The sequence below is a fragment of the Sturnus vulgaris genome, chromosome 21 (assembly GCF_052056855.1).
Source record: "Sturnus vulgaris isolate bStuVul1 chromosome 21, bStuVul1.hap1, whole genome shotgun sequence".
NCBI classification, from domain to species: Eukaryota; Metazoa; Chordata; class Aves; order Passeriformes; family Sturnidae; genus Sturnus; species Sturnus vulgaris.
In genome coordinates, this window is record NC_142263.1 from 7,381,317 (window position 1) to 7,407,461 (window position 26,145).

Genomic DNA, 26,145 nt, shown 5'->3' on the forward strand with positions numbered 1-26,145 from the left:
GCGCTTTTGCAAAACACAGCACTGCAGTTTTTTTCTTTGTAAGTTCTTCTGACTGCAAGGAACATTGAATTTCAGTTCTTAGTGGCTGTGCTTCAGTGCCGGAAATGACCGTAGTGATTGAAGTTCCTCATAGCCCCCACACACCAATTTTGTGTGAGGAAATGCTTCATCTTCCCTGCTGAGTGCCTGCACTGCAAACATGCAAGAACATGAAGACACGGACTTGCTGCTCCAGGAAGAGCTTGAGGGACAGAATTATGGAGCTGCTGCAGCAGATGGGACACAGCGTCCATCAGTGTCTGTGTCAAGGAACAGTCCCACAAAGAGGGATAGCCTGGTAGTTGCTGTGCTGTGCTTTGGGAATTTAATAAATTTCATTGATTGGTTCATTGTGCCAGGTGAGAACCCATTTTCCTCTTCTAAAGAAAAAGAAATGTAAGTTCTTAACAGCTCTACAAATGTTTCTAAACTCTACAAATGTTTCTAAAGTAAGGCTGTGCTTTATGTATTTTTGCTTTTTCTCATTTATCTGCTTTAGCCTGTTGATCATACTCTTAATGAACTTCCAATTATAAATCTGGAAAGACCTAGAAGTGATTTGTTAGATATTAATATTTAGTTGAATGCTTATAAAAATAAAATCATGCTTAAAATCTAGATCTCTTATCAACAGACTTTAGCATACAGAGCTGCTGGTTCATTTTTATGTCTGGATTCTACAGAGATTTGACTAAGGAGCTTCTCTTTACTGTACACTGCAGTTTACAAGGCCTTCTTTGCACCTAGTGGATTCTAGATGGCATTCCTTTATCTGAAGAATACTGATGCTATTCCTTCTATTACAAGTTCAAAAACTGTAATCTTTGTGATAACTTTGTTATCCATGTTAGTTTGCTTAGGGGAGGCTTAACTTCTTTGTGAGCTGCTGGCATTTGTGGGATTTCTGCAGTGAAGAGTGGAACATGATTGTGGATAAAGAATAGAGACCCACTTCCTTAAGCCTTCCCCTACCCCAGTTATGACTTGTTGTCTAATAAATAATATCCTTCCTCCAATATATGATTTTTAAACTATTTTTTTTCCCTAGATGAAGATAACCAAGAGTTGCTTATAGTAAACTGGAGGGAAACTATGGGGTTTTTTTTCCTCCCATATAAATTGTGGTCTCTGTAAATTCTTCTATTTAGTATTACTCCTAAGTATCCACCATGCTTCCAGGGATCTGATTTAGAAAATAGGGGAAACACTTGTTGTGAGCTTGCTATATTTTACTTCTGAGTGGCCTGGGAAACAGAAATGTTTTAAAACCTTGAAAAAACCCGAAGGATGGATTATTGAATCTTGAATTAATACCTAGTTACATACACAAAATAATTATTTTGCTACTTGGACCATTCAGAAATTTAGGACATTCAGTCAGTATTTTTAAAAATGGAGAGTGTCGTGGGTTTAAGAGTTTGAGCTTGGGTTTTTTTGAGTATTTTTAACAGCACAAGAGGGAAGGAAGCAAGTAGAGTGCACGCTGAATGACACTGCAAGGCTGTTAGTGAAAGATTGTGTATGAGTTCTGTTGTCAGGTAACTTTCCTTAGAGAAGGGTGGGGGATGGAAGAGGATGAAAATATCTTCAAGGAATAATTTGGATGCTAGAAGGGCATCCCCTTGGGAGGGTTAAGATCAAGAAGTTATTTGGCTCATTCCAGGCTTTGAACTATTCGGGGGCTCCTGAACCCGCTAAGAGCTTAAAATTTCCTCAACATGTTCCTGTGAGTGAGGTACCTTCAGGGCATGCAAGAATTCAAGAGCAGAGGTGGGGATAGAGCCCAGCCTTTCAAACATCTCCTTTAATTACACTCTGTGACTAAACCACTTCTTCCTAAGTTCCATGACTCCCGGGCCATGGGGGAAGTCTGTAAGCTGCAGTTTATACCACAGCAATGTACTGTTCACCTGCTAGAATTCAGTGCCACTGCAGAATTCTTGGAGCAGTGCTATTGATGTTGGCTGTCCAAGTGTATGATGGTGTTAGATATCAGCCAACAGGAAGGGGAGGTGTGAGGATCAGCTCAGAAGTAAACTGGCAGCAGCTGGTTACAAAGTTGTGGTTTCCGGGTTCGCGGGCTTTGACAGCACAGAAAACAAGCTCTTCCTCTTATTTGTCTGCTGGCTTCAGTGTTGAAATTAGTGACCATGCACACCTTTCCCCTCTGTTCTGCCCACCAAGCTGTTCAAATCAATGCTTTGTAATTTGCCAGGAACTGGCAGGGTCAGTTATTTTAGTTATGTGGAAGGGATGACATTTTAATGGTGCTCAGTGGAATGTTAGTTTGAGATGAAGTTGTGTTTCTGTTCAAGTCTTGTTAGCTGTGATTTGTTCTAAATACTCCACGGGACCAAACCTGAATTTCTCTAACACAGTGTTTTTATGCATTGATCACTGGCTGCCAGAAAGGAAGGATACAACCGATTGTCCTGTTTTAATGATGCAAAATGTTTGAATTAAATCACTTGTTTAAACTTTTGAAACCATTAGGAAACCCCTAAATGTAAAATATGTTCAAGAGTCATTGAGAAATGGCTGTAAACCTCTGGAGCTGCTGTTAGGCTGGACCTTGGTCTACAGTGACTTGAAGTCACATCAGTAAATAGTGAGTGGACTGATGCTGCAGCCATGGGGAGTGTGGGAGAACATGGATTTAGCTTTAAATTAGCTGGTCCCACACTGCTTTTAAGTGGCTGGAGCAGTGAAGTTCATGGCACAACATGTAAAACACAGTGTGGGAGAACGGGTGTCCCTTTACTCACTGCCTTCTGCTGTTGATGAGCTCCTGTGAGCACAGCAGGCAAATTACACAGAACTTGTTCTCTTAAGTGATGGTGGTTTCATCCTCTTAATAATGTTATGACTCTTATCTATTTTGACAAAACTGAAGGGGCATGAGATGTAAATGTCTTTTTAAATTTATATCTTTCAACACTGGAGTACAGGTATGCTTTTTCAAAGCAGTATCTTCTATTTTTAATTAGTTTTCAGCAGTGTAAATTGGAAATACAAGATAGGAGAGATGGAAGATCTGCAGTTCTGGCATGGTATAGAGAAGAAAATTAAATTTTTGTCTTAACATCCACTGTTTTATTCCATATTGTGTCCATTAAACATTGAACTCTAAATTGTTCGTGTACTTAGGTACTAATGGTGCAAAAGAAGCAGAACAGATGTGGTTGAAACAGTGGGTAAACTGACTCTCATAAAACCCTTATAGTGGAAGATCATTAATTTTATCTATAGTGATAAGAATTTTTAAATCTCTGTGTATCTTGTGCTTGTGGTAGAGTAATGGCTTACATCGAAACTTAAAACTAAATGTGCTGCACTTCTTGTAAGCCCTGTTTTTGAGTGGCCACTTAGCAGGACTGAGCAGGGTGCTTTGCTGCCATTCAATGTCTGTCTCTGTTGCAGGGATCCTGTTGGATATACAAAAATACTTCGGGCTTAGTGATGGGGAGACAGGTCTACTGCAAACAGGTAATAAAGTCTCTCCATTCAGACAACTGAGTTTGCCTTGCCCCTCTGTGGTCTGCTCCTAAAACACAGTGCAGTTACTTACCTCTTCTGGTTCCTCCTTGTGTGTGGTATTGCTCACTTCCACTCGTGGGCAGGCTGACCAAATGCAAAACGGAAAGTCAGACTGGACTCAGGTCCTTCAAAAATCCCACAGTATGTGAATCAGAAGATGAAGGGTTTCTCAAGAAACACAGAAGTTCAGTAATCCACATAGATTTTATTGTTTAGATATTTTGAGTCTGCATTTGTCTTTTCCCAAATATCAATCCCTCTCCTAGTCCTACTCAGCTTCAGTCTTCCTTTAGCCTCTGCCCTAAAAATTACCTGATTTTATCTGGTTATTTTATCTGAGGGGTGAGCAGTACGTATGACCAAAATAATGAAACAAATATTGTCTTTGTTTGTTGTTGGATTTTCAGTCTTCACCTTGTGTTACATGCTGGCTGCTCCCATCTTTGGATACCTTGGAGATCGCTACAACAGGAAAATCATCCTTGGAGCTGGGATTTTCTTCTGGTCTGGTGTGACCTTGGGGAGCTCATTCATCACTCAGTCAGTATGTTGCTTTTTTAGAGGGTGCTATGAAAATAACCTGCATACATCCTGAAGAACTGATAGAGTCCTTCTCTAATCACATCTGGAAAAGCAGCAGTGACCACTCATTTCCTGAGCCTTAAGCCTGGACTAAATATTCCATGCAGGAATGCCTTGTAGGACACTCGAGTCCAGCCTAGGCCATAGGGAACCCACACATCATTGTTGTGATGGATGGGATTTTATTTGTGTCCTGAATGTTTGTTGTTTATGACCTTACAGCGTGGCAGCTTGTTGGTTATGTGTGCTCTGTCCACCCTGTCCTGAAAGTCCCTCTGGGTGTCACTCTGGGAAGTCACTGCTGTGCAGAAAGAGAAAGCTGAGCAGTGATGTGAGGGGAGCAGGTGTGAGTGGAGGGAATACAGACACAGGCAAAAGGCAGTTCGGTTCTGATTTCCTCTGGTAGATGTCATCCACTAAAATGCCCCTCTTTAACAGTAAAGTTTCTTTCTTGCATGGACTCTGTTTTACTATAATATGTCTTTTCCCTGCAGCATTACAGGATATTTGTTCTTTCACGAGGACTGGTTGGCATTGGCTCTGCCAGTTACTCCACTATAGCACCTACCATCATTGCAGACCTGTTTGAGGAAGGAAAAAGGACCACAGTGTTAGCTATCTTCTACATCTTCATTCCAGTGGGAAGGTTGGTTTTCTTGCAGTGGCCTTTTGAAATTCTCTCTGACCACACCTGCAATTCAGTATACCCTGAGCCCTAATCAGATTTATTTTGATGTATTTCTGCATTGGCTCTTGCAAAGGGATTTGTCACTTCCTTACCAAGTTTGAATACAGCTGATTAGGTGTATTTCTCTACTTACCTTGAAAAAAATTTGGTTTTTTCCCCCCTAACATTTTTTAGGGAGAGTCTAGACTCTAGAAACTCTGGCTTTGAGTAAAATATTGAATCAATTCTAAAAGAAATATGTGCATGAGAGTCTATAATTCATTTCTGTGTTTTGGAAGACAAAAGCTTTTAGGTATTAGTTTATTTGACAGATTTTTCAAGAACCCTCCATTAAATGTCTCCCAAGGAAGAACTGGTACTCCCCTGTCCTCTTTTAGTTAAATTGACATTGTGTCTGAAGAAAAGGTGGAGAAGGGCTTTTCAAATGGTTTAGAGGCATACTCTGTATCAGAGCAGGCAGCCAAGGCTGGGCCCAGAAGGCAGATTAAAACCACAGAAATTCCTGCAGGGCATAATTCCTGTGGCTAGCACAGAACAGAGTAGGTAATAAAATGTTTTATGGGCTCTTTGATCCGGGTTTGCAGTGTCATTCTACAGAATATGTATTCCCAGGGGAACCTGGGACATTTCTGTCATCATCTCAAATCTTCTCTGAGGTTAGACTCTCTTTTTAATACTGCCTGGCAAGCAGTCTGGCACAGACCATGAGGGTTATTTCTGTTTATCCCTTTGGAAAACTATGACAGAACATTTCTGTATGTTCTCCTTAGCTGGCAAGACATATCATTTCAGCCATCCAAAATTCACTGGTGCTTACTGATCATTCCTTTCTGTTGTTGGCAGTGGCTGTGGTTATATTCTGGCAGCTGGTGTGGCAGAAAGCACAGGTGACTGGCACTGGGCTTTCAGGGTGAGTCACTCACTTCCATTCACTGTAACATCAAAATCATCACTGGGGTTTGAATTCTTTATGTTCACTGTCTTAAAGGTGAGCAATGGGAGGACTTTCTACCCTCTGACAGGTCAGGAACGTGGTGTTTAGTTCCTGCAGGACAAGTGGCAGATTTCTGCCTAGCTCTGGTAGGTGTAGGTGAACTTGTACAGCAGCCAGGGTGCTGATGTTCCTCTTACCTGAGGGCACATTTGGAACGGTTGTTACTGCACCAAGACCTCCTCAAACAGAGGAAGCTGAAGGTAAAATGATCATTACACTGGTAGCACCAGTTTTCTGGAATGCTCTTGGGAACAACTTTTGTTATTTGAGGGTTTCAAGAAAATAACCTCTTCTGTTCTGGTCATGTCATCATGATGTCTGTCACTGAGATGTCACAGGGCAATTTAGCCACAGATAGGAGAGGCAGCCTGGCCTAATAGACAGGTCCCCAGAGAACAGAGAAAGGACAGAATTGAAGATAGACAAGGATGTGACCCAAAGAGTTCCAGCCCAAGCTGCAGAGAGCTATTGGTCAGAGAGCTGAGCAGCCTGAACTTGGCACTTACCCGGGAACATTCAGAAAGGTATTTAAGGAGAAGTCAGAAGAATAAAGGTGTGGACACACACATTAGAGAGCTGGGGAATTACAGCTTGGAAATCCTTTTCAGGCCTGGATTTCTCCTGACTCTCAGCTCCATTCCCAGGCTGACAAGCTGACTGCAGCTTCAGTTAGGGAGGAGTCTCCCAGGGTGAGAACATGGTGACAAACAGAGTGGAATTCATCACCAACATTAACCCCTGGTGTCTTTCCCGTGGGACACATCCTGAGGTGCTGTCCCAAGGATGTTTTTCCCAATTGTCCCATGAGCTCCTGTCCTGTCCTGGCTGCACTAACACACTTTAAATCCGGGCTGTCTGTACAATAAATTGGCCTTTTTTCCCCAAAAGAGGCCCGTGTGTGTTGCTGTCTTTTCTCTCTCTGCAGCACAGTAACCACATAAAGGGGCCTTTTCCACATGGGTCAGAGTGCTGTGATTTCTGTCTCAAGCACAGCACCAGTCGATGTGACACTGAGACACCCAGTGCTTTGGAAGTGCTTTGTCAGAGCCTCAGCCTTGTCTACAAAATCAGCTAGCACATGCAGCTGAGTGTGGCAGAATATTTACTGGAGTAACACCGGTGTTATTCAGGTGACACTGGTGACTGCATCAGTGATTCTTGTGTTTGTGGCTAGAATACTACAGTACAATTTTCTTTCTTCACATATTTTTCTTCAAAATCAGAGGGAGGAGCAATCATGTATCTGTGTGATGGGGAGGGAGGATCTATTATCTTTCCTTCAAAGTCACCAAAGTCACTCCTTTTCTTTACAAATATAACCTAAACCAGTACACATTTATTTCTGAACATACCTGCAATTTTCTGATAGTGGTTCTAACGCAACTGGAATTGCTGTGGAGTTCTTGCTGTAAGAAAACAGAGATCTTTGATCTAACCAACCTTGTGTGTGCAGGTAACTCCTTGCATGGGAGGACTGGCACTGTTTCTCCTGATTCTGCTGGTCCCTCATAGGATCCAGAGAAGGACAGCAGCACACAGAGCACTGAGCATCTCTGGCACGATACGAAGAGAGATGCCAGATGTACACAGAGCTGCCAAGACTACCTGGTGTCAAGATGTGGGATCACTTGTCCAGAAGTAAGTGGTTTGGGCTACAAAGGTTCCCTCTGTTGAGGAGTCACCATTCCATTATAAGAAATATGTCCATTGAATCCTGCTTTGCTCCTTTGAGCCACATGCTGAATACAAGAGGATGGAAACACCATTAGTAAAAATCTTTCTTCCACTTTTTTACAGGAGTGCTACAAAAGAGATAAAAAATTTCTTTGCTTTTTCTATCCTCCCATTTTGAGGAGGGGGAAGGGGGTGAAGTTATGATGGCACTTTGCTCCTGTTTAAATCCAAAGCTCTACTTTCTACTAAATTTTCCCTTCCCTACGGAAGCTAGATTGGTAAAAGTGTATAATTTTCTGGTGTCTTAGCACCTGAGGAAGCTTGGATTAGAATGTCTAATGTACTCTCTGTGGTATTTGGGAGCCAGCTGTGCATGAGGTCAGAGTTTGTAGGACCCCAATATGATTTATAAAATAATTGTCCATGTGTTTTGATGGGCTGAGCTGCGGCTGGCAGATGACACCTTCCTTTTAACGGCACAAAAATCCCGAATGGAGCGGGTTCCTGGCTCCCGTGCCCCGGCATTGAGGCGGTGAGAGGCAGGGGCAGGACGAGGAGCTGCAGCCGGGCTGGGAGCAGCAGGTGCCGCTGTGCAGCTGTGCCGGAGCCGGCTCTCTGCTTCCCCCGGACAGCGCTTTTCCCTGAGCATCCGCCTTCCTGCCACCTCGTTTGGCTTGCGAGAGTTCTTCCGGACGAGCCAGCGTTTTCTAACTGCCCGCTAAATCTGCATCCTCTTTACATCCTGAACGGCAGGTACACAAGAGATCGGTTTTGTAGGATCGCAATTTGTAGGTACTGCAACCTGAAGTGAATAAAAAATAAATTTTCCTGAATCAAAAATGAACCCTTCTTACATTTCAACAAGTATCTCCAAAGTTACTTTCCTACAGAGATGTTCCAGTGTAAAATTATATTTAAATTTTCTTTTCCTTTAGCAATTTATTCCCATTTTCTTTTCCTTGAGCAATTGGTTTCCAAAGCATAAAGACATATTGCCAAAAAACTATGTGTTTCCACTTTTAGTCAAGTCCAAGAGCACTTTATCTTTAGAAAATGGAGAATTTGGTTCATTTCTTAACCAATCCTCTAGTTTGGTGGTCACCTGATCATTTGCAGCAGTCTTAAGATTTCATACATCCCTATTAACCTCAAAGGGGGTTTTCTCCTGAACTATTAACGACAAAGAATCTGGCAAAAATTTAATTTTGTCTTAGAATAGGGCAGGAAGGAGATAAGGTTTGGACAGTTTTCAAAAATGCTTCTCCTTTTGTCTGAAACTTGCTATGGAGATTGAGTCTACTTTTACTCACTCAGAGTTAAGGAGTACTTCAGCCACTGCAACATCACAGTTCAGAAGACCCAGATGTTACTCTCATTTATACTGGTTACAGAAATAACTTAAAACCTGAGGCATTTAGACTTGCACATAGAACCCTTTCCTTTAGCTACTTAGCCATTAAATTCTTGTTCACTTTCTATTGTTATACTTCTGCTATCAAAAAATTCACAGCAATTGTTTTGGCAGAAGTTGGCATGAAATCTGCAAGAGACCAGGATTTAACATTAAATCAGTAGGTCATACCCTTTGGTCTAATTAGTACTTTATTGTTGAATTTCAAATAAAGCCTGATCAGAGTTCAGATATTCAAGGGAGTGGATTTTGATTACAATATGTCTGAACGAATTGTTTTGTTATTGCTTGAAATCCTGGGTGTTGCAGGTAGGTTTTCCCTTTTTCCTCACGCACCATTCTTTCTAATATCTCTCCGTTGTTTTCTTTTGACTTTCAGCTGTAGTTTTGTCTGTTCCTCGCTGGGTCTGACTGCCATGGCCTTTGTCACTGGAGCCCTGGGAGTGTGGATGCCACTGTTTCTGTACAGAGCTCAGGTTGTCCAGGGCATTGTCCCACCGTGCATCCAAGAATCGTGCAATTCATCTAACAGGTGAGCTGTGCCTGTGGGGGCACCCCTGGGAACGCTGCACAGTGCTCAGTCACAGCCTGTTTGCAAAGGCAGAAGGAAGGATGTGACTGAGCACTTCTTGTGAAGGCAATGAATGTTAAATTGCTTCCAGGTATCTGAGACACTCCCCTTTGTTTGTTTGTTTATAAGCACTCAGTTAGCTGGAAAGATGCTGCCAGCCCTATTTAAGTAAAGTGGGAAGAAGCAGTAATAGCAACACTTGTGGGCAAAAAGCAGCAGCTTTAGCAAGGAGTTTTTAGTTGACAAATGACTGCATTCCAAGCTACTTAAATATCCATTTAAGTATATTTAAATCCTGTGTTTTAGTAACTTGCCTGTTATCTTCTTCTTATTCTGGTTTTATAATCCCTTTGGTGAGTTCATTGTGGCTCCCAGCTTGAAGAAAGCTTGATGATTTTGATGTGGTATCATATCATCACATCAAACCAGGATTTTATGAGCAGCTGCCAGTAGAGTTCTGCAAACAGAGCATGTCCAGACCAATGAAGATTCATGAATAGTATCAAATATTGTACAAGAAGGGGAATTTACACTAGTAGAACACTTTGAAGTAGTCATAACACACCTTTTTGTAGATCCCTTTTCCCCACCAAGGAAGAGAAGTTTCTCTTCATGGTGTGTTGTCCAGAATACAGGCATCTATTCAGTGTTCCTCCTGAGTCTTCATGGCATCCCTCAGTAACAGTGAGCACTGGGACTGACTCCCTAGCAGTGGTGTCCATGCAAATACCCTTTCTCCAGGAGGTGTCCCAAGTCTTGTTTCAGTCTCTGCTTTTGTGAGGGATTTCAAAGAACTAAGTGCTTATTGCATGGCCTTTCCAGGTGAAGGCAATTAAAGGGAAAAGCAGTAATCACACCTTGAATGTGTCCTCTGCTAATGGGATTTTTCTGTTTTTCTGCAACAGAATAACTGAGTCAACTCAGAAATCACTTCTGAGTTGTATCAAAACCAAATGGATTGAAAAGTCATCCCAAAATCCTTCAATGGGAAATGAATTGTCCTTCCATGGATGCCACCAGTGTCACATTACTTATCAATGAACAGTACTGGGGAGGGAGTGAAACACAGGAGTCTGGCTCAGGGTAGGCAGATGAGGGAAACTGAACAGTTTAAGATGTTTGTTCACAGATGCAGTTTAAGTACTTCCTTTGTTAAATTGAAGGTGTTGGCTTCTAGTTTGCTTTCTAATCCACTTCAGAATTATTATTCCACAGTAGTGCTGTTAAAGCAGACATGGTCTTCAGGGAAGTGAAACACAGCATCTGACAGTTTAACCTCATGTACTGCTTCTTACAGCATGCTTTTAATATAACCTTGGCATAAGCTCATGCCAGAAGTAACATAAGGCTGGTTGTGGACTGTTATTCCAAGGGGATATAAAGAAATAGAATATAAACTACTATGTCAGGCCTGATGGTGCAGGAAGAACTGAGCTGCACATTACCAGACCTGCCCAGGGATGCTTTAAAGATGTTTTTCCCTCTGGCTGTTCAGCAGTTTCAGACTTTGTTTAAGGATCAGGACTGTGTCACTTACACTCCTTGGAAACAACTGAGTCAAGTCTCAATCCTTTCAAGGTAGATAAATAGGCAGTGTGAAGTTTTTGTTCAGGTCTTTGTGCAAACACTTTCGAACAGATCAGAGAGATAAGTAAGCATTCTCAGACCCTAAGAGATCCCATAGGAGCTTTTCCCCAGTACTAGGCTTCTGTACTTTCCTACTCCCTGTCAACTGAACTGTGCTTGGATTTAGTTTTTGCTGTTCCCTTTTATTCCAGCTGCAGGTTTATTTCAACTACAGTTTGCAATACATGAATATTCCAAACACAATTCCATGAATGCTTCAATCAACTAATGTCACCTTGGAACTTGCCTCTCTTGATCAAATCTCTGAGATTATTCTGCCTAGTGACAATAGATAATGTCACTATCAAGCTATAGTCAGTGATGGATCAGAATCCTGAAGAACTTGCAGGGAGAGTACAGATTTGCTTAGAGTTTGTTATCTCACATAGCAATACTTTCTTTTTTTTCTTGTGGAATTATTGAGTTCTTCCTAATCAGGCAGAAAGAAATTAAGAAGTGGATGTGCTGTAGTTTAAAGGAACAGATCATATCCCAGCTGGTTACTTTGCTTTGCAGTTAGAAAAAGCTCAGGAAAATGTACAGAACTTGCCATGTAGCACTCTGAAATATTCAGAAGTGCTTGTGCTCAGAGTACATTGGTCCTGCCCCTGCTTGCCTTCAGAGAATTAGGATGCAATGGCAGCACTGATCTTGTGCAAGAGAGTTGCTTTGTCATTGGGGAGTCTCACTGGGACAGAAGCACACATGGAAGTCCCTTTAGAAGCTGAATCTTCTAAACTATTCAGACATGTTCTTTTAAAACATGAACTTGTGGTTCCTGAAGAACACATTTGCATCTGCAGACACACAAAGCTGAATGGTATTGGAAATTCTGTGTTCAGAAATGCTATGTGGACCTGGCAGTAGTTACCTATTCAGTATTCTTTCAACTCTTGTGCTAAGTGGTAGGTGTTTCCCATAGTCAGAGGAGTGACTCATCTCAGCTGTGCTAACCAGAGGGCTGTAATTTAGATGTGTATCATTCCACGTGCTAGGATCTCTTCCAAGGCAGCAGATTGTGATACAGGGTTACTCCATCTGTGTTTCAGGGATGACTGGGTAGATTGATTCACAGGGTAACCACGATGACTGTGTCTCCTCTAAATCACAGCATGTCCAAGCCAGGTCGTACTGAGCAGAGCCCTCCTTGAGCCTGGCTGCATAACACCTGCTCTGTAAACGGGAAAATGTCTTCTCCACGGGACACAGCCAGCATTGCAAAGCCACAGCTTCAGCTGAGGCTTGGTGTTACAGCCACTTAGAAGGAGTGGGAGGGTTACATCAAGTGGAATAAAATTCAACTTCCCCATTAAAGATTCCTCTGAAACTACAGGTACAAGCTAACACCATTTATTTTTCCACAGTACAGTCTTACTATGCTCAGCTGAATCCTTTGCTTTGTCACCAGCCTGATATTTGGAGGCATCACCATTGGGACTGGAATCTTGGGTATTATTGCTGGGGCAGAAGCTGCAAGACGATTAAGGAAGATAAACAACAAAGCTGATCCTCTGATCTGTGCCACAAGCATGTTCATTTCTGCCCTGTGTCTCTACATAGCTCTGATGGTGGCCCAGACAAACATCCTTTCCGCTTTTGTAAGTGACAATTAGCAAAATATCTTTTAGCATCCTGGGGAGAATGGGAAGGAGGGGAGGAGGCGAGGGGTGGCTTTTGCAGAATTCTCTGCAGTCTTCAGGACCATTAAGAGGTTTGAGGAAAGGTATCCAGGTAAGCTCTGAGCTCTGCTGCTCCCATAGCTGAGATCTGTCCTGGGAGAGCCACACTGGGCAGTCCTTGGTAAAATATAAAGGGCACACAGAGCACAAAAACTGGGCCTCAGGTCCTGCAGAGTGCCCACATTGGAGAAGAGAATACTAACCATGCATCTAGCTGCATTGAAACATGTCCCTTATGCAAAAATGTAATTAAAACAAGTCTCAATCTTATGTTAATTTTTAATGCTTTCTGGCTAATTTAGTATTCTTATTTATTTTTGCTCTCTGAATACTTAAAGGTTGGTGTAGTTGGGACTGTACAATACACATTGTTGTTGCTAAGAATAATTTAGCCCTCACCTTCAAAACCCCAGATCACTAGCTGATCTTCAAAGTCAAGGTTTTGGCAATGCAAACTAAAGTATAAATCCCTGAAATTCCATTCTCAGTAAAGGGGAAAACAGAAACTTGCTAGGAATGACAAAAAAATCCCTGTAAGAGGGAACTGAATGTAAACCCTATTTCAACTATAATCTGGTAACAGCTAGGGCAAGACTCCCATGCTTTTTTCCTGTGACTCCACAGCCAAAATCACCATGATTAACATAAATAAGAGGATCTAAGTAAAGTAAATTACAGTAATCAACAGTTCTCTGCATAAGGGCACTTTTGCAGGTTCTTTGCTTCTAAGAATAATGGTTGTTCAAAGAGGTTTTCCTTCTGACTCCTCAGGAATGTGTATTCCTGTGGAAAAACACCTTTACACCAAGAGAAAACACAAGTGGATTTACCTGTCTGAATGTGTGTACACAAAGCAAAACGTGCAATTGAAGATTATTTTTGGATCCAAGAATGGGGATCCGAGTGCCCAGAAGAATTAGTCATTGCCTTTTTCCTCTTCTCAGAGTCCCACATAGCTCCACTCTTAGTGTGCTCCTCAGGGGATTTTTTGTCATTAAAGGTAGAGAACAGCAAAGGTAGAATTTAATTTGCCAGTCTGTGTTAGATGAATGAATCAATATATTTGGTTGGAGCTACCAAAATATGCCTTTTATTAGAATCATAGCATCACAGAATCATAGAATCAGAGTTTTGGGTTGGAAGGGACCTAAAAGCTCATGCAGTTCCAACCCCCTGCCATGGGCAAGAACACCTTCCACTATCCCAGGCTGCTCCAAGCCATGTTCAGCCTGGCCTTGAACACTTCCAGGGATGGGGCAGCCACAGCTTCTCTGGGCACTCTCTGCCAGGGCCTCACCTCCCTCACAGGGAAGAAGTTCTTTCTCAAATCTAATCTAAAGTATTGTGAAGGAAAAGCTGTCTGGATAATGGGCTATACTAAGTATCTTGTGCTTCAAGGAACTTTTTTCCCCAAACTGGTCTGGAGAAAAAAACCAAATGAACAGAACAGACAACAACCACAGAATGTATGGATATCCTAGGTCTATTATCTATAACTATTACCTCCAGGATATCTATAGATATCCTAGGTCTGGTTCTCCTCAGGACAATATAAGCCACCCCTCCAAAAAATCTGAGTTTGTCACTGTGCCTTTCCTAGACTGTTTTCATCAGCCAGGGACAACATCTTGACCCAGACCTCACCAAACACAAAGCTGGCACCTGTTGTAACCATGTGCCATCAGTCTGATTAGTAGATCAGAATAATGTGCCAGGTACCCTGTGAGTTTATGGCCTGTGTTTCTGAAGAGAATTCTGCTTTCTAGCACTGCTCCACCTCAATGGTGGAACTTTAGTGTTTTCCTCGAGTCTTGCTTAGTCTGGGCAGGCTGCTCCAATCTGTGTCCAGGGCTGGCTGAAAGGGTTAATATTTTCTGAGACCACAGCTGTAAGAAGTGTTTGGTTCCCTACCCCTTTTCCTCATGGCTGGGTCTCCATCTGTGATGGATTAGGGATTTCCCACAGGACACCAAGGTTTTGAGACTGCCTGTTCCTTGGAATCCATTCCATTTTGGAAGTTCTCTCTCTGAAGGAGCCCTTAGGAGTGCTTGTACTGGCACAGAGGTGTTCACTTGGCTTCACTTGCATCCCTGTGCACTTTGGAAACCTGTGCTGAATGTTTCTCTTCCATGGATCTTGCTTTTCTCTTCTTGGGTTCAGTAGTTCATAGCAGTTAATTTGGGAGGGTGGTGTATGTTTCCTATTTTGGCTTTTCTGCTGAAGATTTGTGACTCAAAAACCTTCTTTGGTTCCTTTCCTCACCTTTATGATTGTGTTAGTGTTTGTAAGCATAGACAGAGGTGTCTAATTTAGAAGTAATGGGTATGTAGGACAACTCTTACATAGATAAGCACAGTCAGTGAGCCTGCCTCATCTTCACAATATTGAAGGGCAATGCAATGTATAATATAGTATAGTATAATCACTGCATTTTCCTGTTTTGCAGATTTTTATTGCATGTGGAGAACTGTTTTTGTCTGTAAACTGGGCTGTTGTGACAGACATACTGCTGGTAAGTGCTCATGAAACTGTTTCCTTGTTTCAAGTATTTTGTCAATGTGATATTGTTCCTAAGCCTGCACCTTGGTGGCTTTCTGGGGACAAACTCCTGCAGAGAATGCCCTTACTGATATCCTGCTTGGAACCACTGCCACAGTGTACTGGCTGGGCAAGGATGCCCGTGGCAATAAGGGGGTGGTGGTGCAGTGGTCCAAGTTATTTTAATCCCAGGAAGATGTCCTGATCTGGATGGAACTCATGCACATGGTACTCTCTAGTGCTGCCTGTACCCATGGTATTTTGGGCTCCTGTACAGCTCTGTGTTGTCAGATATCTGCTAGAAAATGGTCTGCACCAGAAACAAGGTCATTTTGTGTCTATAATCATGGTTTCTATTTGTTTTCCAGAGGTTTGAAAGGATGATCCAAATGAGGCAAAGTTGATAGTCCATGAGCTATCAGCAAGTTCCCTTAGTTCAGAATGCATTGCAGATGAATTCCAGCTCTTGCAAGTCCAATTCCTAAGTGGTGCTACCCTGCCAGAGCATCAGGCCAGCAGTGGTGCTTAAGGGGCTCCTGGGAATTCCAGGGCTGACACCACAAGCCAGGGAATAGCAGTGCATGGTTTCATTTGGATTCTGTCATCAGTAATTTCTTTAGAAAGGAGTGATGTGAAAAGCACACATCTTGTAGCACAGTTTGTCTAGACTGTGATGAGCAGCTTCTTTTTATCATTTCAAAGGTTTTTAGAGTTAGTAATTTTACTTGAGTTTTTACTCTAAATAAAAATTTGGCAACCTTTCATTTAGGTTGTAGCTCCACAGTCACTAATAGATGTCTGTGTAAACCCTGGGGCAGATACTATGATTGTTGAACTAGACAGGTTATTATAATCTTATCAAATAGTTTATATTACTTTTTTTTTTAAATAATCCATAATATGAATAAATTGAATATGGTTTGTCAATGCAATAAGCAAAGAAATGCTCATATCTGACAGACTGCAGAAAGCTGATTTAAATACCAAAGTTATTTATATGATTGAAAATTCTTTTGTTGCTACCCATAGGCATAAGACAAAAATATAAATAAGACATATTTAAATTGACACTACCCTTTTCTGTGAGGAGTAGAGTGCCAGATCACCCAAGAGACCCAAACTCTGCTTTGGGATCCCTGTGCTGAAAAACTGTGGATGTGATGGTAACCTAAATATTTCAACCAGGAAGCTGCCTGTGAGACAGGGACTGTTCAGACAAGTGTGGTACAGGCACAATGCTGCTGCAGGTGGCCCTGAAAGTGAGGAAATTGTGTAAAGCCATCAGGACAAAGTTAAGGGACAGCAGAACAGAGATCTTGGCTTCTTCCCAAGCAAGAGTCACGTGAGCATTTCCCATTTTATTTAATAGTGTTTCATTCTAAGGGAGCTGAAATCTATTTGCAGATTGCTGCTGCAAACTCCACAGTCATAAAAAAAATCTTTCATTTAAGAACCACAGTGAGTGCATTCATGTGTAGCACAACTTGCAGTGATGCACAGTAGCAGCAGCTCACAAGAAGGACAGGAAGAAACCTTGCAGCCTGTGTGTCCAGTGGAACACAGCTCACTGCTCCTTGCCATCACAGGAGCTGGAAGTTCACCCCTGAGCTCTCTGGCTCTGTGCTTGGTGTCTCTACCTGCCAACTAAACCCAAGTAGTGGACAAGCTGAGCAGAAATAAAAGGCTCTATTACAGTATCTGTGTAAAAGCATGAGAAAGTATATTGCCAAATGCTGAGCACTCTCTGGACACCCAAGGGACCAGCTGTGAAGCACTACAGGACTCTCCTTCCACTGCCTGATCTTGCCTTGACATGAGTTTATCTTAGGTTCTTCAGCTATGAAATACATTCTTTACATTCTGATTGAGGTGAAAGAATGGAACTACTTACATTTCATGGGTCTTCAGCAAAGTCCTGCTGACACTGACTGTGCATTATGTTCTCTTTCACGGTGCTGCTCTCTACATGTCAGTTTTCTACACTCTGGAATTTTAATAAAATTGTAAATAATGCAGTCAGCATTAGTCAATTGGCTGCTGGCTTAAAATTTCAGCCAGCAGCCAAGAGGGTTTTGATTCTTCTTTGACTCTCACAGAATGGTCAGAAACAATTATCCTACGAGAAAAGAGCTGAAGCTTGCAGCAGTGAACAGGTGCAGAAAAACTGTCACTGGTCCAGACTGACATTTTTACTTATCTTCTATTTCAGTTTATTTTGAAATTATTGGGTTTTTTTGCACCAGAAGCAAGTATAAATACCATTGCCATTCTTTCTACATGAGTTGAGGCACCAACTTTTTAAAGTTTCCCAATTTAGTTTTCTTTGAACTCTTACATCTGCATTTTAATTCTGTCCTCTGTCACTGTTCAAGAGGAAGGTGACATCACTGAATTAGGTAATGGTGATACATGGTGAGGAGAGTGGGGCAGATGGTAACTATCAGCTCTTTCTTGCAACTCCTTCCTGAATCCAAACTGCAAAGCCTGTGAAGGGTTTTTGTTCAGTTTCATCACTCCAGTCTCAGCTTTCTTAGGGAATGCTGCATCACACTGCAGCCTGCAGGAAATCTGTGGGGAGCATCATTGCCATATCCTGGATCCATGTAAATCTAGAAGAGAAGGAAGTTCTTGTCTCCCAGATGACCAACATCCCTAATTTCCATTTTTTTTAGAATATTCTGAGATTACTTGCCAGCAATATTGTATCAATTGGCAACAAGTGGGGCGGTGAAAAGTTTGGCGCAGCAGAACTCTGTGGTGCTGTGTTCCCCTGGGAACACACATCAAGTTTATTACCACAAATGTTCTTTGGGCTGGATCTCTTGAATTCTAAATGCTACTAATTGTTTTATCAGAAAAATGCTGGAATTGAGCTGAATTTGTAGATGTCTGCACATTCAGTGGCAATCTTGGGAGTTGTGTTTCTTCCTGTTGAAACCCCATGAGTTCAGTGTATTACTGCTGTTATATTGACTGAAGGGTGCCATAGATAACAGCAGTAATTTCTCTTTCAGCCTTGCTTCCTATGTGAACTGATAGAATTTCTGATAATGTAGCTGGATTTGCTAATGCATGTTCTTATTTTACCATGAAAATGACTTTTCTTTCTTCCCACATGGCACTACTAGCCAGACAATGTAGCTAGGAATTAATTTCTCCTGCGACCTGTGGAGCTGAAGACAAAGGAAGATGCTGACTGAATGATAAGGACTTCCTCCCTTTGTGGCTGCTGCATCAAGAGGCATTGCATGTAGCCTCCTTTGTGCCTCCTATTCAGTGTAAACACAAAGGTACCTGCTGTACAACTGCAGCTCTAATGTGCAAGTGGAGAAGTGCTGTGGCTGCCTTGCTGGTTTACTGGGAGGCTGTACTTGGAGTATTCCTTAGCAAACATGTTTGCCATCTGTGAGGTTCTGGAACTCTGTATTTTAGGTTTTTGGCAGCTAATGGTGTTGGAGATGGTGGAAGTGGAGGGGTTTGGGAAGGCTACCGATGTGTCCCTGTCTTTGGAAGTGCCGTGGGAGGTACAGCAGTGTTCACCAGCCTGTGTGTTCCGTCTGCTATTTTAGCTACAGCTCCGAGGCAGAGTCTGCAGGGGGATCTCTGAAACCTCCAGAGGCAGCAGGAGGGATCTGCAAATTGTACCTGTGTGGGCACCTGCTTCTCTGTCCAGGCATCTGGGCTGGATCTCCTCAGAGGAGCAGTGTGCAGGATGTCACCTCCACCCCTGCACAATTGTGGGGTCCTGGGAAGTCCCTGTGGGAGGGTGTCTTCTGTTTCTTCTTTTCCTAGTGAATCCCACAGGGCTTTGAGCTTTTCAGGGTAGTTTCTGTTGTGCAGAAGAACCCGAGTAATAGCACAGGCAGACTTTGTATGAGCCCTGAACATCCCATCCCTCTCTTGTACTTTTCTTGCTACAGTTCTTTTCTGTCTCTTGCAGTTGCAGATATGGGATATTAAATAAAGGCAGTAAGGAAGTGGTGCAAGGCACCCGGAGAGCCAAAGTACATTTAGCTTTTCTCATGCTTGCAATACCAATGATATATTAAGTGTATAACAATATTTGATTTGCAGTTCTCAAACCCAGCCTGTCATTATCCATAAAAGAAATTTGAGTCTAGGACAGATGACATGAAACCTCAGAGAGCCAAGAGCTGACAGTCTCCAGTCTAGTACAGTCTGTCATAGCCAGGTCTGTTTCCCAAGCTCAGAGTTTTCTATTGTAGCATTTTGTCTCTGTACAAGAGAGCCTGCTCACAAAGTGTGCATGCTCATCATCCAGGCAGGTTCTGAGAGCAAAAAATGTGGGTGGACTGCACACCCTCAGTCTAGGCCATAGTGTGCTTTGGCCTCAGTGAGAAGGAGCTGTTGCATTGTTCCTTCATCCCACGGGTGACAAGGATTTCAGAACAGCCAATTTCACATCACTCTGCTCTTACACTGTCTGGGGACTGGATGCAGTGTCGTGGCAATCTGAAATCACAGTGGTTTTCTGTAACATCCCTGGTTTAATAGGTACTATTGTTGAAGCACTCTACCTAAATATTCCTGATGAAAAAGAAATATTCTATCCATGCTTAGAAATATCTACTTTGGAGGGACTAGGAATGGAGTGGGTTACACATTAGCTGCACATGTGCAAAGGGAGGAAGGAGGTTGTCTGTTCTAACCCAGCTGCTCAGAGCTCTCTTACTGGGTGCAGAAATGCTGGTTTAGAACACTGCCAGTGTTCTCTGGTTCTTCACTGAAATTGGTTGCAGTATGTGGTAAGCAGGACCAAAACTCTAAATTAAATTTAAAACTCTTTTCGAGTTTTAAACCCAACTTATAATGCATGTTAATGTTTCCTTGAAGGCAGTGATAGAACCACAGTATAGATCACACACCTTGAGTCTGTCCCTTGGTAAAACACCAATCACTCTATTAATTAGTGTGTGAGATATACTTAGTGACATTTAGGTGAGTTTCAAGAAAACCTCCCAAATTGTGGAATAGAGGAGACTGATAAAATATGAAGCATTTTGTTTCTGATACAAGCAAGTGTTTGGAAAACAAAGGTATGAAGGTTTGAAATTGCTTCTGAAGCATTCTGACTGTGAATGCTTTTTGCATAAATGTATTATTGAAAGGCTTCTTCAGGCACAGTTGATCTTCAGTGGCATAGGCATAAAGCTCTTATTACCCCCAAATTACTACTGTATTTCATTTGACAAAATAGTTGTAATCTACATGATGCTTTGCCATGTTCTGGATGTGCACCCCATCTTCTTCTCCAACTTGTTATTTAAACTGTGTGCACTGAAAAACAAAATCGGTGTGAGGTGTTGTTACTACAGTATCCTGTGTCTCAGTTACAGGCAGTACCATGCAAACATCACCAGCCACTTTCTGGTCTGGCAGGTTGGGTCTGCAAGGCCTCATGCTTTAGGGCTCCTCCAGGTACCCCACTTTCCCCCAGCAGCCTAGAGCAGGCCTGCTGACACAGGTCATAAGGTATTTTCCTGAGACACTCTCAGTGCTGAATCCTGATTAGCAAATCATTGTGACTGCAGGGGATACTGGCTGGAGGCTTCTATTGGTTGCATGACCAAATGAATCTGTACAAGCTGCTCTGGGCTGTGTATGGAAGCATGGCACTCATGGTTTTGCTACTTTATTGTTATTTTCTCCTGTGTCTTCCTTTCTTGAATGTTTTTTCCTAGGCAAAACATGCAGTGTACCCTTTTGCTCAGAATAACGTTTCTGTATCTCTAACTTTTCTATATATGAAATACATAAAAGTTGCTCTGTGGATGTCTCTGGGATATTGCAGAAGCATCTGGACACTGCTGAAGTTCTCAGTGTTAATGTTCCCTCTCCTGTGGGCTGTGCTTTGTTTCAGTACGTGGTGACACCGAGGCGACAGTCCACAGCCATTGCCCTGCAGATTTTGGTGAGCCATTTGCTGGGAGATGCAGGCAGCCCATACCTCATTGGGATTGTAAGTGAATTCTCTCCTTTTTGAGTTTTCCTTAGGGTAAAACATCTAGAAACTGAAATACAGACACTCACAGGCACTACCTGGTCCAAAACCAGAAATTACTCCAATTGCTGGCCCTGAGTCTAGGTCACAGAGACATTTTTCTAAATCTTTTTACTTGCATGAAACACTTAGTCCTGTGACACTGCTTGTAGGTGTGAGTAGTTCTATGCACTGTGTAGAAATTGACTTTAAATTTGTAGACTCATATATTTTTAGAGGCATACATTTTTGCAAAGACAGTGTCATGGGATTTAAGCACTTTCTGCTAAGTTTGTGAGGAGTTTCATGGAAATTAATTCAATGTATTAAAACCCAAGACTCAGTTCAAATCTTGAAGTTTGAAATCTTGCAATTAGTCAATGGTCTCTTGAAAATCAGAACAGAAGTGGTGCAATGCTGTCTTTAGATACTACTTGACCTTTAAAGCTCTGGTCTCAAATCACCTTAACCCTGAATTCCCACATTCCTTGAGACCTGATTTCTCTGCCCTTCTTACATTTATTTGATCTTAGGTGCTTCTGCCTCAAATCAGCCTCATACTGCTTTGTCTGGGCAGTTCATTCATTTTAGTTCCAGTGGACTATATCTGTCAGTCTCATTTCCTTCCTTCATTCATTTTAAGACACAGTAGCTAACAAACTAACATTTCGAGTTTTCTGCTTTACTTGACATGGGAGATTGAGTCTTTGTTGTTGATTTAAAGTTTACATTTGTATGGAAGTTTATTTAAAGAAGTTAGCTCCATGTTAACAGTGTCAGGGTTAGACAGGGTCAGCAATGCCTGAGTGAGCTACACCTGCACAGCTGCTGCTGGCCCAGCCACACAGGAGGCTCTCCTCTTCCTCAAATTGGTGAAACCCAGAGTCTCACCTGTATAATCTGTCTGGCAGAGATGAGAACCTCTCTCCCTGAGGGATTACCCCTGCTGACTTCCTTTTTTTGGCAAATGAAGAAACCACTTCGCTCACTGGTGTTAGGAAACTCCTGCTCTCACACTTACCTGACTGTCTGTGTGCAACCAACATCCCTGTGGAAAATGGCTGAAATGGGATGCAAAAATGGGAGGTTCCCCAAAAGCTGAAATATGTCTTGTTCATTCTCCCTTTGACCAATCTGTTGCTTTAAGCTTTCTACCTGAAAGATTAAACTGATTGTGCCTCTTGCCTGCTGCCCTTTGCCCTCTTTGGGGCAGAACTGAGGCTTGGTGCTGCATCCTGCCTCTCACTGGGTGGGGGATCTGCAGAAGGCACCTTAAAGAGCAGCTCGTCAAAGAGTGGAGACCAAAAAAAGCCCATCCAGATGAGATTAATCTCAGATAACCTTGTAACTTCACACAGAAGAGGCAATAAATGCAGGAGTAAAACTGCTGTGTGTCCAGGTGGGCTCCTGTGTATTGAGCACCCACATTGTCCCCTGGAATGTTCTGTGAACCCATACATCAACACTTCTCATATTTGGTTAAATACCAAATCTTCTGCTTTCATGTCCTGATAGTATTTTCTAACCTGCTTCAGACAAACTTTTAGCTTAAAATCTGGCTGAAGAATCAGGGAATTTTCTTTTTCAGAACCTCTTTTTCTTCCCTCTGCACTCCAGAGATTTTTTCACTAAGCATTTTAAAATTAAATGCATTAGTTTTGTATCATGGCCATTATGCTTGCTGTAGTCCCTAGGTACCCATTTAGAGTTGATCTTCCTCTTATCTTCCTAAACTGTCATAAATAATCATAGAAACCCAGCAAAGGTTGAAGAGTCTCGTATTTATGCATTTCAAGTCACACAGTGTATTCTAACTATCAAGAGCAAATGTGGGAATAAAAATGACTGCTTTCACCATTTATCTTTTTGTTTATGCTAAGAAGAGATTTCAAGTTCCTGGGTTAAGTGTTGAATCTTCCTGAGTTTCTGGAAATCAGATTTTCCTTCTGTCTACAAAAATAAAATTCATATATATTATTTATGACCTTTATAATCTCATTCTCCCACCAGTGCAAAAAGCAGCTGCCTGGTATTTTCTTCCTCCCATTTACTCACAACTCGAAAACTCCTCAAATGCCTTTTGGCTCAAAAGCAGATCCCACTCTTGTCTTAGTTTAATTTCCCTCTTTTCCCTGTCCTATGAGTGTTGTTGCTTGTGCCTGTATTGCTGCTGGACCCCCTGTTTCTATCCACTGGGTAATAAGGGAGGCAGAAAGCTACTGAATAGGACCAAGAAATGTTAAAGGTCACTGCCAAATACCCATCCCGTGCTGGCAATGTGGAGATGGGCTAGGAAATGGTAAAATCTGTTTCCTGCCCTTGTGACTGGAGGCACTGAAGGTGTAAAACAACATGAGATTTCTTAACCATTTGGAAGCTGGAGAGCAGTGGAGTACAGGTGTGCTGGGTACTGGGTTTGACAAACTTTGACTCTCATCACTGCTGCCTCTTTCCCTCTTCCCAAGGCCCACACTGTGAACAGTGCTTGAAGCAGGAGAGGATGGAGCTGTCACTCCACATTAATGGCAGCCTTGTTCCCTCCCCAGATCTCCAACGCTGTCCAGGCCAGGAACATCCCATCACTGCAGTGGAGTTTCTGGAGCATGCAGTACAGCTTTGTCATCTGTGCTTTTGTTGGGGTCCTTGGAGGAGGCTTTTTCCTCCTGACATCTTTCTACATCGAGGAGGATCGGCAAGAAGCGCAGAGGCTCTGAGGTGTCTGTGTGTTTATAACTTTTAAATCCAGCTGTGGTGACCTGTTTGGACACAGTTATTATCTCTGTAACATTAAACCATGTTAATGTCTGCCTTATGGTAATGCCACATCAGTCTCTATAAAAAAGATAAGGGCAAAAGCCCAGCGAAGTGTCAGATGAATCAAACCTTCCACATTGAGCAAAACAGACCACAGAGCTCACAGCAAAATAGCTGTTACTGCAAAGTGCTGCAGTGCATGGAAATAACATCCTTTACTGTAATGCAGCCCTGCAGACTTCATGCAACATGAGGTTCTTTTTCTACTCTGATCTGTCTCAGCCCTGTAGAACCAGTCCTATCTCTCTGTAGCCCTTCTCCCTCTTCCCTGAAAGAAATCATGTTCAAAGTGTAAAAGACTTAGAAAAAAACTTTGTTATTGGACAGAGCCCTGTCCTCAAGGACCTGGATTCTTACAGCCTCCTTCTGCTCTGACTTGGTTTTCCAGGTGCCAGCAATGAACTTCCCTCAAAGGAAGATGAACTCTGGGGCAAGATTTGCACAGAAGAAAAGAACTTTCTCCATTTTTCCTTTCCTTTTTGCTTAATGAGATACAGCTGGGGAAAAGGCCAAATCACAATTCCTCCATATGGCAGAGAATCCTGCATACTGACTCTTTTGGATGCTTTTGCCTGCGAGTCAAAAATTGCTCATGCATTGGCATATGGCAACTCCCTTTGTCCTGTGTGGGGCTGGGGAGCTCCAGAGGGTGTTTTATTACAGAGCTGTCACCAGCATGACTGCTGACCTCAGCAAGGCAGGAGCTTTGGAGGCACAACATCTCCTGGAGATTAGGGAGGCCTATTATTTCTCAGCAGGATGAGATTTGCCTGGAGAATTTAGAAAATGTAGATAGTAAAAAGAGTGTTTTAAGTTGCCTAAAATGACCAAGAGAAGTAAAAACTATCAAAGTCATGTCAGATTCAAGACTGGAGGGTTGTGATAATTTTTTATGTAACATCTTAATGGTGTGCCTCTTCCTAATACTTTGAGGCTCTTCACTGTATCCTCATGCCTTGGGTAAGAATCTCCTCTTGTGAGCAAGCAGAAGTACCTGTAAAACCACTTAAATATAACTGTCCATTTGAACTCTTATCTCCAAAGTGAAGGGGATTTGGGATGTGGTATCTGTTGTCACAATATCATGCCAGGTACCAAACAGGCCATGACCAGTGTGGCCAACTTCCATTGTTTGTCCTGGCTTAGTTCCCAGTAGCACCTTAAAGCCAAAGCCTGAGGAAGATTTGGCAAGTGAATTGTAAAGTGTTGTGAATCTTGTATGATTGTCCCTGTAAATCATAAGGATCATAAAGCACAATATTCCTGTAATGACTGTGAATGTCTAATGTCATTATAAATAGCATAATTCAGCTACTGCAGGTTTTTGTTCTTTTCTCTGTCTACCTAATGTTTAAAAAATTTGTTCTGAAACCTGACTTAAACCTAGGTAGTGAAGCATGACCATTGTGAGAAATAATAGAGAAACGTTGTGATACTCAGTAAGAATGTAATAATTGTCTTTAAAATAGAAGTTTGTATCCTGAAAGATTGAGCAACTTTTTCTGGTTGTAAAACCTAGCCATGGTTATTATACCACTGACCTTTTGGAAACTCCTGTGGTGCCAGAGAGCCCATATCCAAGAAGGGATATTTGCTATTGGATATGAATGCATCAGCTTGCAAAGTCCTAAGTGCTTCAGCCATGGCAGGATTTCAGCAGCTCCATGTGCTTCTCTATTGGTACATTCAGGATTTGCCCTGCAAACACTTGAGCAATTTATCACTTTTGTTATGTCAGCATTAAATTCCTCTTAAAAAATTCACCAGAAGCTGCATCTGGCACACTGTGCAGGCACGTATCTGACATATGAGCAAGAGATGCCAAATGCTGTTCTGGAAATGGTACAAGCAGTCCATGGCAAACTCCTTCCTACTCCTACTCCAATCTCCTCTTTGAAAGGCAGTGCCTAGAAATGAGCAGGATCACACTCACTAGTCATCCCATCTTTTCAAATGCCTCTCTTTTCATTGCAATTCATTGGCAAAGGATG

At 42.2% G+C, this 26,145-nt stretch overlaps 1 protein-coding gene across 2 annotated transcripts; it reads left to right on the top strand.

Annotated features, from left to right (window-relative positions):
• Positions 1-64: 64 nt before the first annotated feature.
• LOC106860240 (SPNS lysolipid transporter 3, sphingosine-1-phosphate (putative)) lies at positions 65-25,694 on the top strand. Of its 2 annotated transcripts, XM_014888000.2 has the most exons (12): positions 65-398; positions 3,460-3,525; positions 3,984-4,120; positions 4,653-4,804; positions 5,690-5,756; positions 7,294-7,478; positions 9,305-9,457; positions 12,531-12,720; positions 15,248-15,313; positions 21,221-21,319; positions 23,887-24,055; positions 24,543-24,681. In XM_014888000.2, exons 1-11 carry the CDS (start codon positions 200-202, stop codon positions 24,052-24,054), a joined length of 1,482 nt encoding a protein of 493 aa, XP_014743486.1. In that variant the 5' UTR covers positions 65-199; the 3' UTR covers position 24,055; positions 24,543-24,681. The 2 variants fall into 2 exon arrangements, with proteins under 2 accessions (XP_014743486.1, XP_088033101.1); XM_088176975.1 differs by having other exon boundaries at positions 23,887-25,694.
• Positions 25,695-26,145: the final 451 nt, after the last annotated feature.

Bases quoted from the DNA above. Each gene is read 5' to 3' on its own strand.
- LOC106860240 (XM_088176975.1), top strand. From the start codon at position 200: ATGCAAGAACATGAAGACACGGACTTGCTGCTCCAGGAAGAGCTTGAG. The intron at 399-3,459 runs GTGAGAACCCAT...TCTCTGTTGCAG, and splicing joins TGATTGGTTCATTGTGCCAG to GGATCCTGTTGGATATACAA. The intron at 4,805-5,689 runs GTTGGTTTTCTT...TGTTGTTGGCAG, and splicing joins ATCTTCATTCCAGTGGGAAG to TGGCTGTGGTTATATTCTGG.